Source organism: Triturus cristatus, chromosome 6 (assembly GCF_964204655.1).
Source record: "Triturus cristatus chromosome 6, aTriCri1.1, whole genome shotgun sequence".
Classification (NCBI taxonomy): domain Eukaryota; kingdom Metazoa; phylum Chordata; class Amphibia; order Caudata; family Salamandridae; genus Triturus; species Triturus cristatus.
In genome coordinates, this window is record NC_140589.1 from 1,068,714,116 (window position 1) to 1,068,728,615 (window position 14,500).

The 14,500-nt window shown below is 44.3% G+C and overlaps 1 protein-coding gene across 2 annotated transcripts in view; it reads right to left on the reverse strand.

Moving 5' to 3' along the window:
- URB2 (URB2 ribosome biogenesis homolog) overlaps positions 1 to 14,500 on the reverse strand; it is a 423,522-nt gene that overhangs the window by 253,063 nt on the left and 155,959 nt on the right. For both annotated transcript variants that reach the window (XM_085611919.1, XM_085611920.1), the window contains exon 4: positions 1,954 to 5,344. In XM_085611919.1, coding sequence (XP_085468045.1) covers positions 1,954 to 5,344 — 3,391 coding nt within the window. The remainder of the gene's footprint in view (positions 1 to 1,953; positions 5,345 to 14,500) is intronic.

Sequence of the window (14,500 nt, forward strand, 5' to 3'; positions counted from 1 at the left end):
CTTTTCAGAAAACCCACCATGTGTAACACTCTTGAAATACAATCCCCACCACCCTAGGAACCTATGCAACAATCTTCCTTATGGACAATTATTAAGGTTGAGACGCAATTTTACTTGGAGTCAATTTCCTTGAAGAAACTGACACATTACTGGCCTCATTGAAGGATAGAGGGAGCATAGGCTTCAAGAGGAATGCCTCCAGTCAGCGTTGGACAATGTCCATCCGACTCTGTGTCGGATACAGGTATGGGGACTGTTCTGCTAGCTGCGCCTGGGACGTCGGCAATGGAGCGAGCGCAGGGGGAAGGCCGAGGTGGTTCCCCCGGAGGAACTACGGTCCATCCATGGATCCAAGGGGCCCGAATGGTGCCGGGGGCAAACCTGCTGGTGGAACCCAGGAGGGGCCCCTCCCGAAAGAAGGGGCCTGAGGGTGCACCAGTCCAAATATGAGGTGCATGGCCTTATAAAACTAATGAAGTTGGGGGGAGTGAGGGGGGGGGGAATTTCTCCGACTCCAGGAAACTCAGGAAAGCGCGTAGATGTCCCTGGCGAAGGCTTAACTGCGGAGCAAGGCTTCGAATGCTGAAGTTCCATCGTCCCGTCGGATAACTTCAATGGATGGGGTGAAGTCGAAGACCTTTTTGACTTCTTGTTCTTCTTCAGTTAGTAGGACTTACCAGACTGCCCAGATGACGAGCGCTTGGTGTGTCTCTGCGACCGGTTCCTGTCTCCGGTTACAATTACTCTTGGGACCAAGACAGTCACAGCATTGCACGTCAAGCAGCAAGGAGCTTGAGGGATTGCTACCTCAAGGCCTTGGGGTGCATGGTGCATCAATCGACTCAAGAGTGTCCCGGCGCGAGTCTAGTGGACTTCAGATAAAAGGATGAGTTTTCAGTTTTTTTTTTTTTTTAAAGCCACTGGATCCTGAATAGTACGCAGAGCCAGCGGGAGAGCATTCCAAGCAGTAATTGCCTTCACTGAAAAGGAGCCACCCCCTGTCCTCTGCCGCTTAAAGCGTGGGACTCGGGCAAGGTACAGAGGAGGTTTGAAGCCAGCCTTCCTTGTGGACATCCCTGCCATAACAGGGGACAAAGTCTCAAAAATCTTTGACAAAAGGGTGAAAATGGTCAGCCAAAAAGTGACTGGGGGTAGCACTTCTCCAGATCTGGATTAACTGGAGCAGAAAAAAAAAAAACTGACTTAGACGTGCTGGAGTGGCGCATATATAGGCACTGCATACCTCACTTCTGGCGAGGACAAAGTCATGCGAACCTGAATGATGCTACCTACCGGCGCACAGGGGTACTGCTCACAAAATATTTCTGGATCCAGTCTAACGCCTGGGGATAATTCTAAGATAAGGAATGTGCAGCTAGAAATCTCTATCAGATATGGTACAATGTAGGGCAGTGAAATAAAAATGCTCGAAAAAGATAGAGTGAAAAAGCACAACAAGTTAAAAGAGGAATTGAGTAGAGACTTGAAAAGCCTATAGAAAGGAAAAGCGAAAAGAATAAATGATGAGTGAAGCAGTGAAAGTGAAGTGCACTGAAAACCGATGAAATTAGAAATATGAGCAAAAAAAGAATGACAGGAGCACCACCAACAAAAAAATTAATATGCCCTAAACACAAAAACTTAAATCTACTTAGACCTATCGACAAAGAAGAGAGTAGCAAGTCAGAAGAAATGATTGTGACTAAACAGAAAGGAAAAAATATTGAAGTAAAGTTTGTATACTTAAATTCATTAACCGTCAAAAATTAGAAATGCAACACAAAGCCGCAATATTACCAACACTTTTAAAATGAACTACGTTTATTTGTATAAAAATCTATTATATTTTCTACTATGGAACGTACTTAGTAAAGTACTCCTACATTGGACTATGAGCCCTGCTTTCAGTACTAAGCCCAATTAATTAAAACCAAAAGAATAAATGGCACCTACCAGCAAGCAGTTTCTGTAGAGTGCTGAATATGCAAGTAGCAGTCCTCTCTTTTCCTTGTTGATGTTCAGGTAGAGAACAATAAAAAGTCAAAAACTGCAGTGCAGCCTTTACAAATTGGAAATGTTCTTCAATTGACTGTAAGACCATTAAGATTTGCGAATAAAAAACTCTGTACAGTTCGATGTGCTGAAGTTCAGCCTTATGCTGGCATGCACCAGAACTCTTGCAGGTGCTCTCTTGCTCTGTGGTTCTCCAATAGGATACCAGGCTGAGCTCAGTTTCTAAGAGGGTAGTGACACATGTAACAAAGAATGGTGGAAACTGTGGCTGGCTGATGGTCTCCTGCAGAGTAATATGTATGACTCTCCCCATTTGAAGAATGGTTTCTTGGAGCAGTGTGGCTACAGTTTCTGAAGTTGGCTCGTTCTGTTTCTGGAGATAAGGAACTGTAACTCTGCACATGCTGCCCAAGGCTACAATAAGAAGTTGCCCAGCCTGTTGGCTCCACAGTTTAGATTTTTTCTTTGAAGTAGTCTCCAAATACGGTCTGCAATTTGCCAGAAAGTAAGAACATTTCTGCATATTAATGCAAAGACTTTGCTTTCTGTTGAAGATATTTTGAAAAAAATGCTCGAAGTACATCTGAGTGGTCAACAGTAATTCAAACCAGTCTTGGGTGTGCTCCCAGCTACAAAAGTCGTTGCTTGCTGCAAAAAGGGAGTCCATGACAGTTTTCAGAAAGTCACTTGCATGCACAGCTTTAAACAAGTAGACAGCATGAGTTGCGCTTTGTAAAAAGGTTAACAGGTGAAAGGTCTTTTTAAGAAACTGAAGAGTCTTTGATTTACTGCAAGAACTAGTACCTCTCACTCTTGTAGCCAAGGACAGCAGCAAAAAAGAGCAGCGTGCAAGATCAATAGGCATAAAACTATCTGGTTTCATTTTGTAAATGATGTTTAAAAGGTTGCCCAGGTGCTTTAGCTGCTCTTCATCCAAGAAAACAGTGGAACCTTCCTTAGCTGACAACAAAATGCTTTCAGACACACTTTTCATGGTCTCCCAAGATACAGAGGGTACATTTTTTAAAGGCTGTTCCTCACAATCAAGGTCCACTTCTAAAGTGACCTTACTACAAGAATATCCATCCTGCCAGTGTACTAGGTTTATTGACAGCTGTCTGAGCACATCACACAATACATCTTCCTTATTATTACAGACTATTCGAGCACACTCCTGAATCAAGCAGGTCAGGATGGCACTGGGTAATCCACAGATTTCAAGCCAATCAGAACTGTGCAGTAAGTTACAAGACATTTTTTCAAGGGTGACATAAAGATTGGTATTTTCCAAGTTGTTTGCTGCTTCTGCTGATAGCCATGTTTTCAGAAGTACATCTGCAACAGAGTGTAGGACGTCAGTAGAAATGAAGGGGACAAGTACTGAGAAATGGGAGATAATAAGGTGCCAGTGTGCAACGGGGTAATTTCCAGGATTTACTGAACTTGCAGCACCATTCCAGGAGTCATGCCGCCCTTCTACTAACCGCATAGCTCCAGAATGAAAAATGAAGGATGCTGCATTCTGTAGGCTTTGAAAACTAGTTTCCGAAGAAAAGCCTACCTGCATGAGAATGGTCTTAATTTTCTGAAGGGAAAGCAGCTCTAGACAATACTTACTCATTGAATTTACCTGACAAGAGTTCCTGACTACATTCTTCCAACAATGTACATCGGGAATAAGGATTGTAAAATCCCAGCTCTTCATTGGAATGATTACTGGTATAGCCCAATTATCAACTGCAGAAACATACTTGCTACAGTTCAAAGTAAGCATTGTGTTGACTTCCACCCATGTGTGGGAGAGGAGGAGAGCTGAATCGCTAGCTTTCTCAAGCCATAACGGGGGTATTTCTTTAACAGAGTAACCCTGATGAAGATTCAGCAAAGGTCTTATTAGATCTTTTAGGGTCTTCTCCATCAGTTGCCTAGTGCGGTAGATGACTGACAAAGGGGTGTTATTATCTAAGCTTTTCATATTAAACAAAATAAAATGCAATACTGAACTCATGGAAAGCAACTTTAGTGACATATCTGAATCATCTTTAATATCAGGAAGGATTAGGGTCGTGCACTTTAGTAGAATTGAATCCCAAATATCAAGAATCTGATTTGGTGGCAATTCTAGTAGACATTCACTGACCTTCAAGGGCAAACTATACCACAAAATTGGCTCCCTCAAGTCTTCAGCTGCAGGGCGACATATTACAGACAGAACCTCTTCAAACAACTGAGTACACTGACGCAATTTTGTGTAGGTCTGGAATAGAGTGGTTATCAGGACTTCCTGGGCCTTCCTTAATCGTATTTCAGTGATGTCTGCATCAATCCAAGCAGAAGATATTAGGTCATCCAAATCTGGCTCAACGATAAGGTGGTTTAACATGACCAATGACCTCAGACATCGGAACCAGGCAGGAACAGAAGTCTGTGAGTTGTTTACCAGTATCTCAGCCAGCCTGCGATAAAATTTGAACTGTGTCTCCCCATGTTGTATCCGATCCACAGCAATATTGTAGATATCATGGTCAAGTACAGAGTTCAATAACTGCTCTGCAGCAAGTAGAGCCAAGTTCCAGTTCAACAAGGGCAATCTCTCACCCATCTCACCTTGGTGAGTTATCTGGATACAATCAAAAAGTCTAGTCACCATGTAAAAGCATATTAGTTGGTTTCCCTCCTTGCAATAAGAATCCAAAAAGAGGTTGTAAAGCAGTGGCACAGAAATGGCAACCACATTTCTGGAAATACATTCTTTACAGTCACTGATATCACAAAGCTTACTAAGAAGGGTCTGAACAGGAGCAAAGGACGTTTTGATGGATCCTCTTTTATCATCTTGCTCTTTCCCCAGTAGAAGTTCCTCTTTGTAAGATGCCACAAGTTCTGCCTGAAACAGTCCATTGAGCAGCACAGCCTCAAGTTTGTTTCGGATATCCTTGGACAATTGATGGCGTATTCTGGAGTCCTCATCCCTCGTCCAAGTTCTTGAGGATAACAGGTGCCTCAGGAGCAGGCATGGCTGAAGTAGGTGTTCGATCATGTGCCCAAAAACCCGATAGGCATTGACTTGCTGCCTCTGGATCAATAGGTATTGACTGAAAGTAAGGTGAAGAACATCAAATACCTGTGGTATGAGGGGTTGCTCAGAGATCAGCTGCTGACAGGCCACATGAGATAGCCTGCTTACGAGCTCTACCATTAGCTCACACTTTGCTTTGTATACTACGGCGAGGGCTGGATTTGAAAGGATGGCTTGGCAACAGCTCAGCACTGTGTAAGTAGTATTCTTTGCTTTCAAAGTGAAAAATGAAGAAATCCTGTCATTTATGACCTAGGAGAAAGACAAAAAGGTAAATGAATACCTCCAAATAATGCTGTTCAAGAGGAATGCAACAAGTTCCATAAATATTATTTCTACATGATCATTAGTTTTGCACATTTTTAACCTACACTTACTAGAACACCACTTGCTTACAAGTGAAAACCATAATTGATTTCCAGTTCTATTGTGAACTATTTGAGTCTGCCACGTGATAGGATATCTATGTCCTAAAATCCAAATACTATTTTTAATTAGGCATTCAAACAGGAAGGGTGTCAGCCAACTAGGTTGACAGATTTTGTATTGCGCTCTCTCAGTGACAATTTAAAAAACAACAATTACTAAGCACAATGCACCTTTTGCTGTAAGGTGTTGGAACAGCAACAGAAAGTGTGGAGAAGCTCTATCAGAAGTAAAAGTAACCCCCAGAGTTAAGTTCTAGTGTAACAAGGAAAGATGAAACAATGAAGCCATCATTCAATTAGTAGCCCATGTTGCAGAGTCAATATGGTGCATTGTGAAGATCAACACTGCAAAAGATTACATGGACCAGAAAGACAGACTGATGTTTTTGACAAGTGGCGAATTAGGAAAAGGTATAATATTTTTGTATGAAAGCTAAATTATTGTTCTGACCACTTGATCTGCATCGAGAAAACAGGCAGCCAGGTGGAATACTGACAAATATGTTAATTACATCCAGGAAAAGGCAGGAGAAGGGTGCGGTACGGCACTCCTCCACTAAAACTAGTTATAATAAGGCTGTGAATGTGGGCAGAGACAAAACAAAGTCCCCTATCTAAAGAAATAGGTATTGTTACGGAAGCTGCAATGTATACCGCCACAAAAACGGAGCACAGGGCACCAGGACAATGTGTCCAATAAAAAACTTAACTAAAAAGAAAAGAGCTGATAACTGTTGAAATCATATGCAGATCTAAAAAAAAGCCTTTTTTTCGATACTCAAGCCTGTTGTAAAACAAGGTGTTTCAGAGTACACATTAATTCAGCTAAAGACATTCGCTCATAAATAAAGCATCTTGCTGAATTTAAACTTTCTAATAAAAAAAAAAGAGAGAACTTGGCTACTCTGGTAGTTTCCAAAACTCATAATATTCAATGCCATTTACTAGCACAAATTTCCACCTAGCTTTTTGAAAAGTAGCAGGTGGTATGGCATAACAAGGGACAGCCTTCACCTCACTACTGAACTATTTTAGAGTCACATGAGAATCAATACCTCAAATGCATCTATACAAGTATAAGTCTAATGCTGTCAAAGAATATTTTTTAATACATAGACGCAGTTGATTTAAGCGTTTCTACAGACGTGTACCATACCCAAGTCTGAAGAGCTCTAATATTGACAAAAGAAGATATTCAAAGTGGTTCTGCTGGTCTTGTGTGAGGATTATCCTGATTCACTCCTCACTATGACCATCAATGGCCTGGCCATTGAGAGTTCTGACAGCTGGCCACACAGATTAAACAGAACCAAATATAGAAGAGCTTGAGGCAGGACCATATGTTAAAAATGGTAGATGTCTTTCAAGATGACTCGTGCCGATGAACAGGATAATTAGCCTGCTTTACCTACAAGATAAGCAAAACACTTCTTTGAAAGCCAATGAAGGAGACAGTTGAATTGGGGAGACCAATGGTGGTGGTTGTTCCTGAGGAGTGGAGGCCTGGGTACAAACAACCTCTCTCTCCCAGCAGGCCACAGATGGGAATGATGATGAAGGCAGCATGATGCTAAGAAGAATGAGTGGGGTATGCAGACCTGGACAGAGTCTGGAGGAGGGAGTTGGCTAGGTCGGGAAACGGTCTTAACAACGCGGCCTTAATCACGCCTGCCGTTTCCCTGAAAACTGAACAACGCTTGCCTTAACCACGCACATGCCTTAACCACACTTATGAGTGGTTAAGGCAGCCGACGTTCAAGTTGTTGTTCTAGCGGGGAGAGTGTAGGTAGCTGGAACTGTATATACTATACCAAAATAAGGTATAGTGTGCTCAGAGTCCAGTGGAACACCCAAAGGTAGGCAGGGGTAAAAGTAGATAGCACCTTACGTTCTATTTGTGGTAGTGTGGGCGAGCAGTAAGGCTTTATCAGAGGGTAGGGTTAAGCATTTGTTGTACACAATTAGCAAATGATGTCACACACTCAAAGACTGAACACAGATCAATTTTGTTTGTATAAAAATATTGTTGTTACTTTATTTCTAGAACCAAGCCAAGCCTGGCACAGGTAAGTAAAAATGCTTTGCAAAATCTTATGCAGTGTTTACAATTGAATGCAGGTTTAAATGCAGTTTGAATGAAATACAGGTAAGTCAAAATAACTTTTCAGATTACTTTACAGTTACTTTTTAAATTGCTTCTTCTACTCCGTGTGATATGCCTAGATATCACACTGGAAAAAAAATATAACAGCGATTATGCACAAGTTGCTAATTTTAACCAAAGTTCTCAATGAATCATATTGTAATCAATGCTGGTGTGCGTCCTCTGAGGTGGTTTCACTCGCCACCCATTCAAAATTGAAAAAGCTAATCTAGTACTGAAAGTCTTAGAGTTCGCACTACCCTGAGCACTCAAAATGAGTGTTGCACAATGTTAATCAAAAAGTAGATAGATAGATATATCTCGACTCAAATTAATTATTAAAATAAACAAAGTTATCAAATAAACACAATGCATTCAAATTGTTGTTGCTCACGTCATACAAATGACTTCATGTAGATTCAAGACTTCAACTTGTTTTATTCACAGATGAAGCACTTCAGTAAATGTGTTGAGATCATTCGGTAATACATTCTGATGCGATTTTCATGATTCCCATTCCCAATGCATTTCGGGTGCACTTTCACCCTTCGTCAGGGGAAATCTGAGATTAAACATGAATACAACGTAATAAATATGACAATGTATGTATCACAATAACAGTATGTACAAGGCTGGCCTTTATAGTCCGGGAGGGTTGATTATTACACCAGTGGGAGTATTGTGTATCGAAATGGTTAACCCAATCAACATACAGCATGCTAAAGACTGAGGAAAGTGGAAACTAAAGTAGAAGTGAGGTTAACATGTTAAAAGTAGACCGTCGTTCAAGCATCGAGTAGGAAGAGCTGTAAACAGACCACTGAGAACCATGCAAATCACCCGTTCTCGGTTAGTTGAAATAATAAAACTTTAACCTAAAAAAACCTACACTTTAAAGCGGTTGCAAAAATCAATAATTGCAGCCCTATGGGGTAAAGGTATCAAGTCTATGTAGGCGTTTTTGTCTAATAAAAAGCAAAAAATGAACGCATGAAGGTTATGGCCATTACTGCTATAACTAAATGGTCAGACCAGAAATAACATGAAATGCTTACAGAATTCTACGAGAAATGATGTACTGCACCAGCATCAGTGATCAGTGGGTGAATGCGCCTTGTGACTAAACATTAACAGCTGTAAGCAGTAAACCGAAATAAATCTTACTCATTGATAAAACCATTGAGAATTCATTCATGTCATAATGAAGTGAGCACATTAGCTTACCCGCTGTCTGAGACACGAGGGAAAGGGTATACGTTGCGTCAAACGCTTTAAAATAAAAGTATCCAAACTCCTTGGGACCCGCATCTCGTGCTGTGAAAAGGAAAACCGCTATTTAAAGTGTTCACTCTCACATAATGTGATATGTAATGGTCCTCATTTGTTGAAAAGGGAGCTTACCAAGCAAGCAGTCTCCTAGAAAGTGTCCCTTGTGTACCCAAATAATACATGTATGTTGCCAAAATAGTGAATGTGTAATTCCATTACACTTTACATCATGTCCGTAATATACACAAATAATACATCCTATCAAAGAACATCTTTATGCCATGACATCAAATGCAAATAATACAATGTCATGAACGGAACAGTGAAATGCTATCTAAGATACATGATCCAGTGGCCTGCTTCCCATCTCACACTATATAATGAAAAAATAAATAGGCTTATCTGTCTTTAGTTTCCACTACAACGTTTGTGTTATGTAACTGTGGTTCTAAAAGAAAGTCTCAAATTCACTTAAGAAAACACAACATTTCCAATTTGTCATTCAATCCTTTCTGTATTAAGGTGTCCATATACCTGATCCAAAATGTCTCCCGTTGTGTAATACATTTGGTCATGTCCCTGTCAATATGGCTCTTCACTATTTCTAACACTGTAAACCGTAATTGGGCGATTGTGTGAAACTCCAACCAGTGGTTAGCTAGTGGAGAAGATGAAGCATGTGTTCTAATCCTGCTCTTGTGTTCAGTTATCCTAGTTCGTAGTGCTCGCTCTGTTTTGCCTACGTAAAATAGACCGCATGGACAACGTATAGCATTAATTACGTTCTGTGAATTGCAATTGGCTGTCAGTGACAGGTGTGCCCGACCAAGGATGTGAGATCGGCGATCCCACAAGCACGTTGTTACAATGTGAACAGTTCTAGCATTTTTGCATGCCCTTTGGTGCTCATCTGTCTTTGTTGTCTTTCTTCTTTAATATCTCCCTGATGTTTTTAGATCTTTTGTATGCACAAATTGGGGGGTTTTGCAACAAATTGCCAAAATCTGACTCCAACAACTGCCAGCGATTTAAAATCACTTTTTTAATGCCAGTTGCTTGTGTGGAAAAAGTGGAAACATACACTTCCCCGTTAGCTTTACTCTTGACTTTTTTGATCAATTAATCTGATCTGGAGATTTCATCTGCCCACTTGGCAGCTGTTTCAACAATCTCATCAGGATACCCTCTTGTTAAATATTCTTTCTTAAATCTCTGCATAGTGGTTTGATATTCCTCGTTGTTCAAGCAAATGCGTTTAATACGCAAAAACTGAGAAAAGGGAAGGAGTTGTTTTAGGGATTCCGGGTGAATAATTGTGTATAATAGTGTGTTATTGCGGTCTGTAGGTTTGGTAAAAGCTTTTGTGGTAATGGCTAAACCTTTCAGTTCTATTGTCACGTCTAGATACGATATTTGTTGCTTATCCATTGTGTATGTGAATTGGATTCTAGGATTTTTTCCATTCAATTGTTGTAATTTGTGTGTCAGTTCAGTTGATGTACCCTTCCATATTGTCAAGAATTCCTGTCATACAAGGGAAACACGCCCTTATGTAAACAGGAGAGCTGTTACATAACTCAAGGGAAACACGCCCTTATGTAAACAGGAGAGCTGTTACATAACTCAAGGGAAACACGCCCTTATGTAAACAGGAGAGCTGTTACATAACTCAAGGGAAACACGCCCTTATGTAAACAGGAGAGCTGTTACATAACTCAAGGAAAACACGCCCTATAAAGGGAGGAACCGGGAGGTACAAGGCTGTCGGATATTGTGTTTACACCGACGTACCTGCTTCGTGAAGAGCAGTGTTCCGGAGTGGTGCTCCAGTAAGGCAAGAACGGAGGTAGGTCGAGTCGTTACTCCCTGGGCCGTGTCTTGCCCCATCGTCACCTGTGAAGGACCCGGAAGCTCTACCGGTCAACCATTGAGCTTCGCTTTTTGACTCGGCTGAGTCCAAGCGCAGTGGCGCTTTTGCTGGTTGGAGTCGTAACTCCCAGCCCGACCAGAGACACAGGGACTGCCAGCTGTAACGCACACCAGGAGGTGTTTGCCGCGTTACAGACTCGGAAGTCCACAGGATCGATCGAGCGGCTGCTCTCGGTTCAGTCTTCTTGCTTGTGATTGGGGTATCGGTGACGCATCACCAGGAGGTGACTCCGCGTCCCGGTGCAGTCTGAGGAAGAGGTTGAGCGGCTGCTCCCTTCAGGTAGAGACCCCGGCTGGGTGTTTCCCTGACTCCTCGATTCTCCCCAACACTCTTCGTGCCCCTCACAGCCTACCGATTGGCATTGTCGGCCATTTCATTTCTGCCCTCTGTTGGCATACGCCGGGACCGGCGTATATGCAGAGGACGGTTAGGACCATCCGTGCTGTGGGCTGGTAACGTACTTAGCCTGGAGGATTCCAGTGACTATAACTTTTGTTTGTTCTTTGTATTTTATTTGCCTTCATTAAAAGAACTAACCCTTCACAAGTGGTTGCGTCCTCATTGTCGTTTCTGTTAAACGATCCTGAGACGTTCAGGGCGTTACAAAATATCCGACCTTAATAACACTAACTGTCTCCCGGTCGATAACAGACATGGCAACACTTGATGATGTGCTGGCTGCTTTAGCGGCCATGCAAGTTGAAGTGGCTGCCTCTAGGCAAGAAACAGCCGATGTAAAAGCCGGACTGGATGCTATCCAATTGGACCCGCTCACGCCCAGCACCTCCCTCACGAACCAGACCCCTGCGGTAGTAGTGGAAATGCCGGTAGCCATCCCCTTGGCAACACCAGAGAGGTACAGTGGGGATCCTAACACAGTGCAGGTATTCCTCACACAAGTGGCGCTACATTTATCGTGCAAACCAAAGGCGTTCCCCACGAGTCAGGCTCGTGTGGCTTTCCTTATATCCTATTTGGCTGGAAACGCGGCACAATGGGCCGTACCTCTGGTGAGCAGGGACGACCCCCTCTTATGTGATTGGGGTGCTTTTCGCGAGGAATTCCTGAAGGTATTCGACAGAAGGGCTGACTCGTACACGGCGGACCGTGAAATGCTTGAGTTGAGACAGGGATCCAACGACCTGGTGCAGTATCTCAACGCGTTCCGAAGGCTGGTTGCGGAAACCAAGTGGCCTGTTGCTAAACAGACGGCGCTCTTCCATCAAGGGCTGTGCGATGAGCTCAAGGACGCCGTGGCTCATATTGACCCTCAACCCAAGACATGTGAGGGCCTTATCAACCTAGTATTACGGCTGGAACATAGGCTAAGTGAAAGAAAGGGGGATCATGGGAGAAAAGGAAAATCCCTTCCATCCTATGTGACGGTGGGAAGTCCTGAAACTTCCACCGCATCCAAGGGAGAACCCATGGACATCAGCGCAATACGAGCGAGCCTCACAGCCACGGAGAAAGAGTCACGCCGTAAACAAGGATTGTGCCTATATTGTGGCAAAAAAGGCCACTACGTACGTGAATGCCCTGCCAAACCGAAGACGTCACGTTATCGGGCCAACCGGTCGGTAACAGCCGTGGTGGACATACCGGCGGAAAACTAGAGGACTCCAAGACCAGAGAAGGGGCATCTCGGAGTCACTCATCCATCCCTTCACTTTCCAACTCGGTCACTAAGGGACAACGACACCTGTTTATCACGGTGCACGTGGGAGTGCATGACCAGTGGATACCCGTTGTGGCCATGGTGGATTCAGGGGCCACTGGCATGTTTATGGACCACAACGAGGCATGCAGGCTAGGGCTAGTGCTTCTTCCCAAAGCAGTACCCGAAGACGTCTATGCAGTAGACGGAAGGCGATTGGTGACGGGGCCCATCGGACAGCACACGGGGGTCCTTCCGATGAGATATGGGAGGAACCATTTGGAACAAATCGATTTTAACATCATCCGAGCGCCCCAATATGGCGTCATATTGGGATTGCCGTGGCTACAGAAACACAACCCCTTTGTGGATTGGCCAACACATCGCATCGAAATGACGTCACCGTATTGCATCCTGCATTGTGGAATAAGAACGGAATCCCTTGACGCAGATGAGAGCGGGAGTCAGACGGTGGCTACAGCGGCAGAAAAAGATGTGGCTCTCCCCCAGGCTTATCACAGTTTTGAGGATGTATTTGATGAGGTGAAGGCGGAAGTGCTACCACCACATAGACAGTTTGACTGCCAGATCGACCTGGTGCCAGGGGCCAGCGTTCCCAGCGGCAGGCTGTATGCCCTGACGGAGCCTGAAAACGTGCATCTCCGGGGGTACCTGGATAAACTCCTCAAGCTAGGATTCATCCGCCCGTCCAAGTCTCCGGCCGCCTCGCCACTCTTCTTCATCCCGAAGGCTAATGGGGAGCTGAGAGCCTGTGTGGACTTTAGGGCATTGAATGCGATAACCATAAAAAATCGGTACCCCTTGCCTCTCATCAGTGTACTTCTGGAACAGGTCAAGAAAGCTCGTATCTACACCAAGTTGGATTTGAAAGGGGCATACCATCTGGTGCGCATGAGGGACGGAGACGAGTGGAAGACCGCCTTTAAGACCAGGTTCGGCCTTTTTGAGTACCTCGTCATGCCGTTCGGTCTGTGCAACGCCCCGGCAGCCTTTCAGTACTTTTTGAATGAGGTATTCAGAGAGGAGTTGGATATCTATGTGGTCGTATATATCGACGACATCCTCATCTATTCGTCCAGTGTGGAGGAGCACGTACACCACGTCAAAGCTGTGCTCCAAAAGCTGAGGGAAAACATGCTGTTTTGTAAACTCAGCAAGTGTGACTTCCACGTCACATCCGTGGAATTCCTCGGAGTGATGCTGAGTCCAGAGGGACAGGAGATGGCAGAACGAAAGATCAAGGCGGTGAAAGAATGGCCGGTGCCCCAAAGCGTGAAGGACGTCCAAAGTTTCATTGGCTTCGCCAACTTTTACAGGCGGTTTATAGATGGATTTTCAGGAGTGGTGGCCCCAATCACACAGCTACTGAGGAAGTCCAAGGAGTTTGTCTGGTCCCCTGAAGCGAACAAAGCCTTTGAGGCCCTGAAAAGCGCCTTTGGTAAGGCGCCGGTGTTGGCTCACCCCGATCCGGATCTCCCCTACGTGGTGGAAGCGGACGCGTCGGATGTGGCGCTGGGGGCTATCTTGTCCCAACGCAACCACGACACAGGGGTGCTTCATCCCGTTGCGTACATGTCCCGCAAACTCAACGACGCCGAACGCAACTACCATATTGCGGAGAAGGAGCTTCTCGCAATCAAGGACGCCTTCACCGAATGGAGGCATTGGTTGATGGGGGCAAGACATGTGGTATCGGTGTACACGGACCATCGGAACCTACAGTTCATGACGGCCACTAGACACCTTTCTCCCAGGCAGCTGCGGTGGATGATCTTCTTTGCGGGGTTCAACTTCCGCATCACATATCGGCCGGGGACGGAAAACCGGAAGGCGGACGCCCTGTCCCGTCAATCTGCAGTTAAGGAACCATTGCCTGCGACCGAGCGTTCCATCATTTCCCCGAGGATGGTATTGGGGGTTATCCAACCGGATACTTTCCTGAGGGGAATAAAGAGAGGGA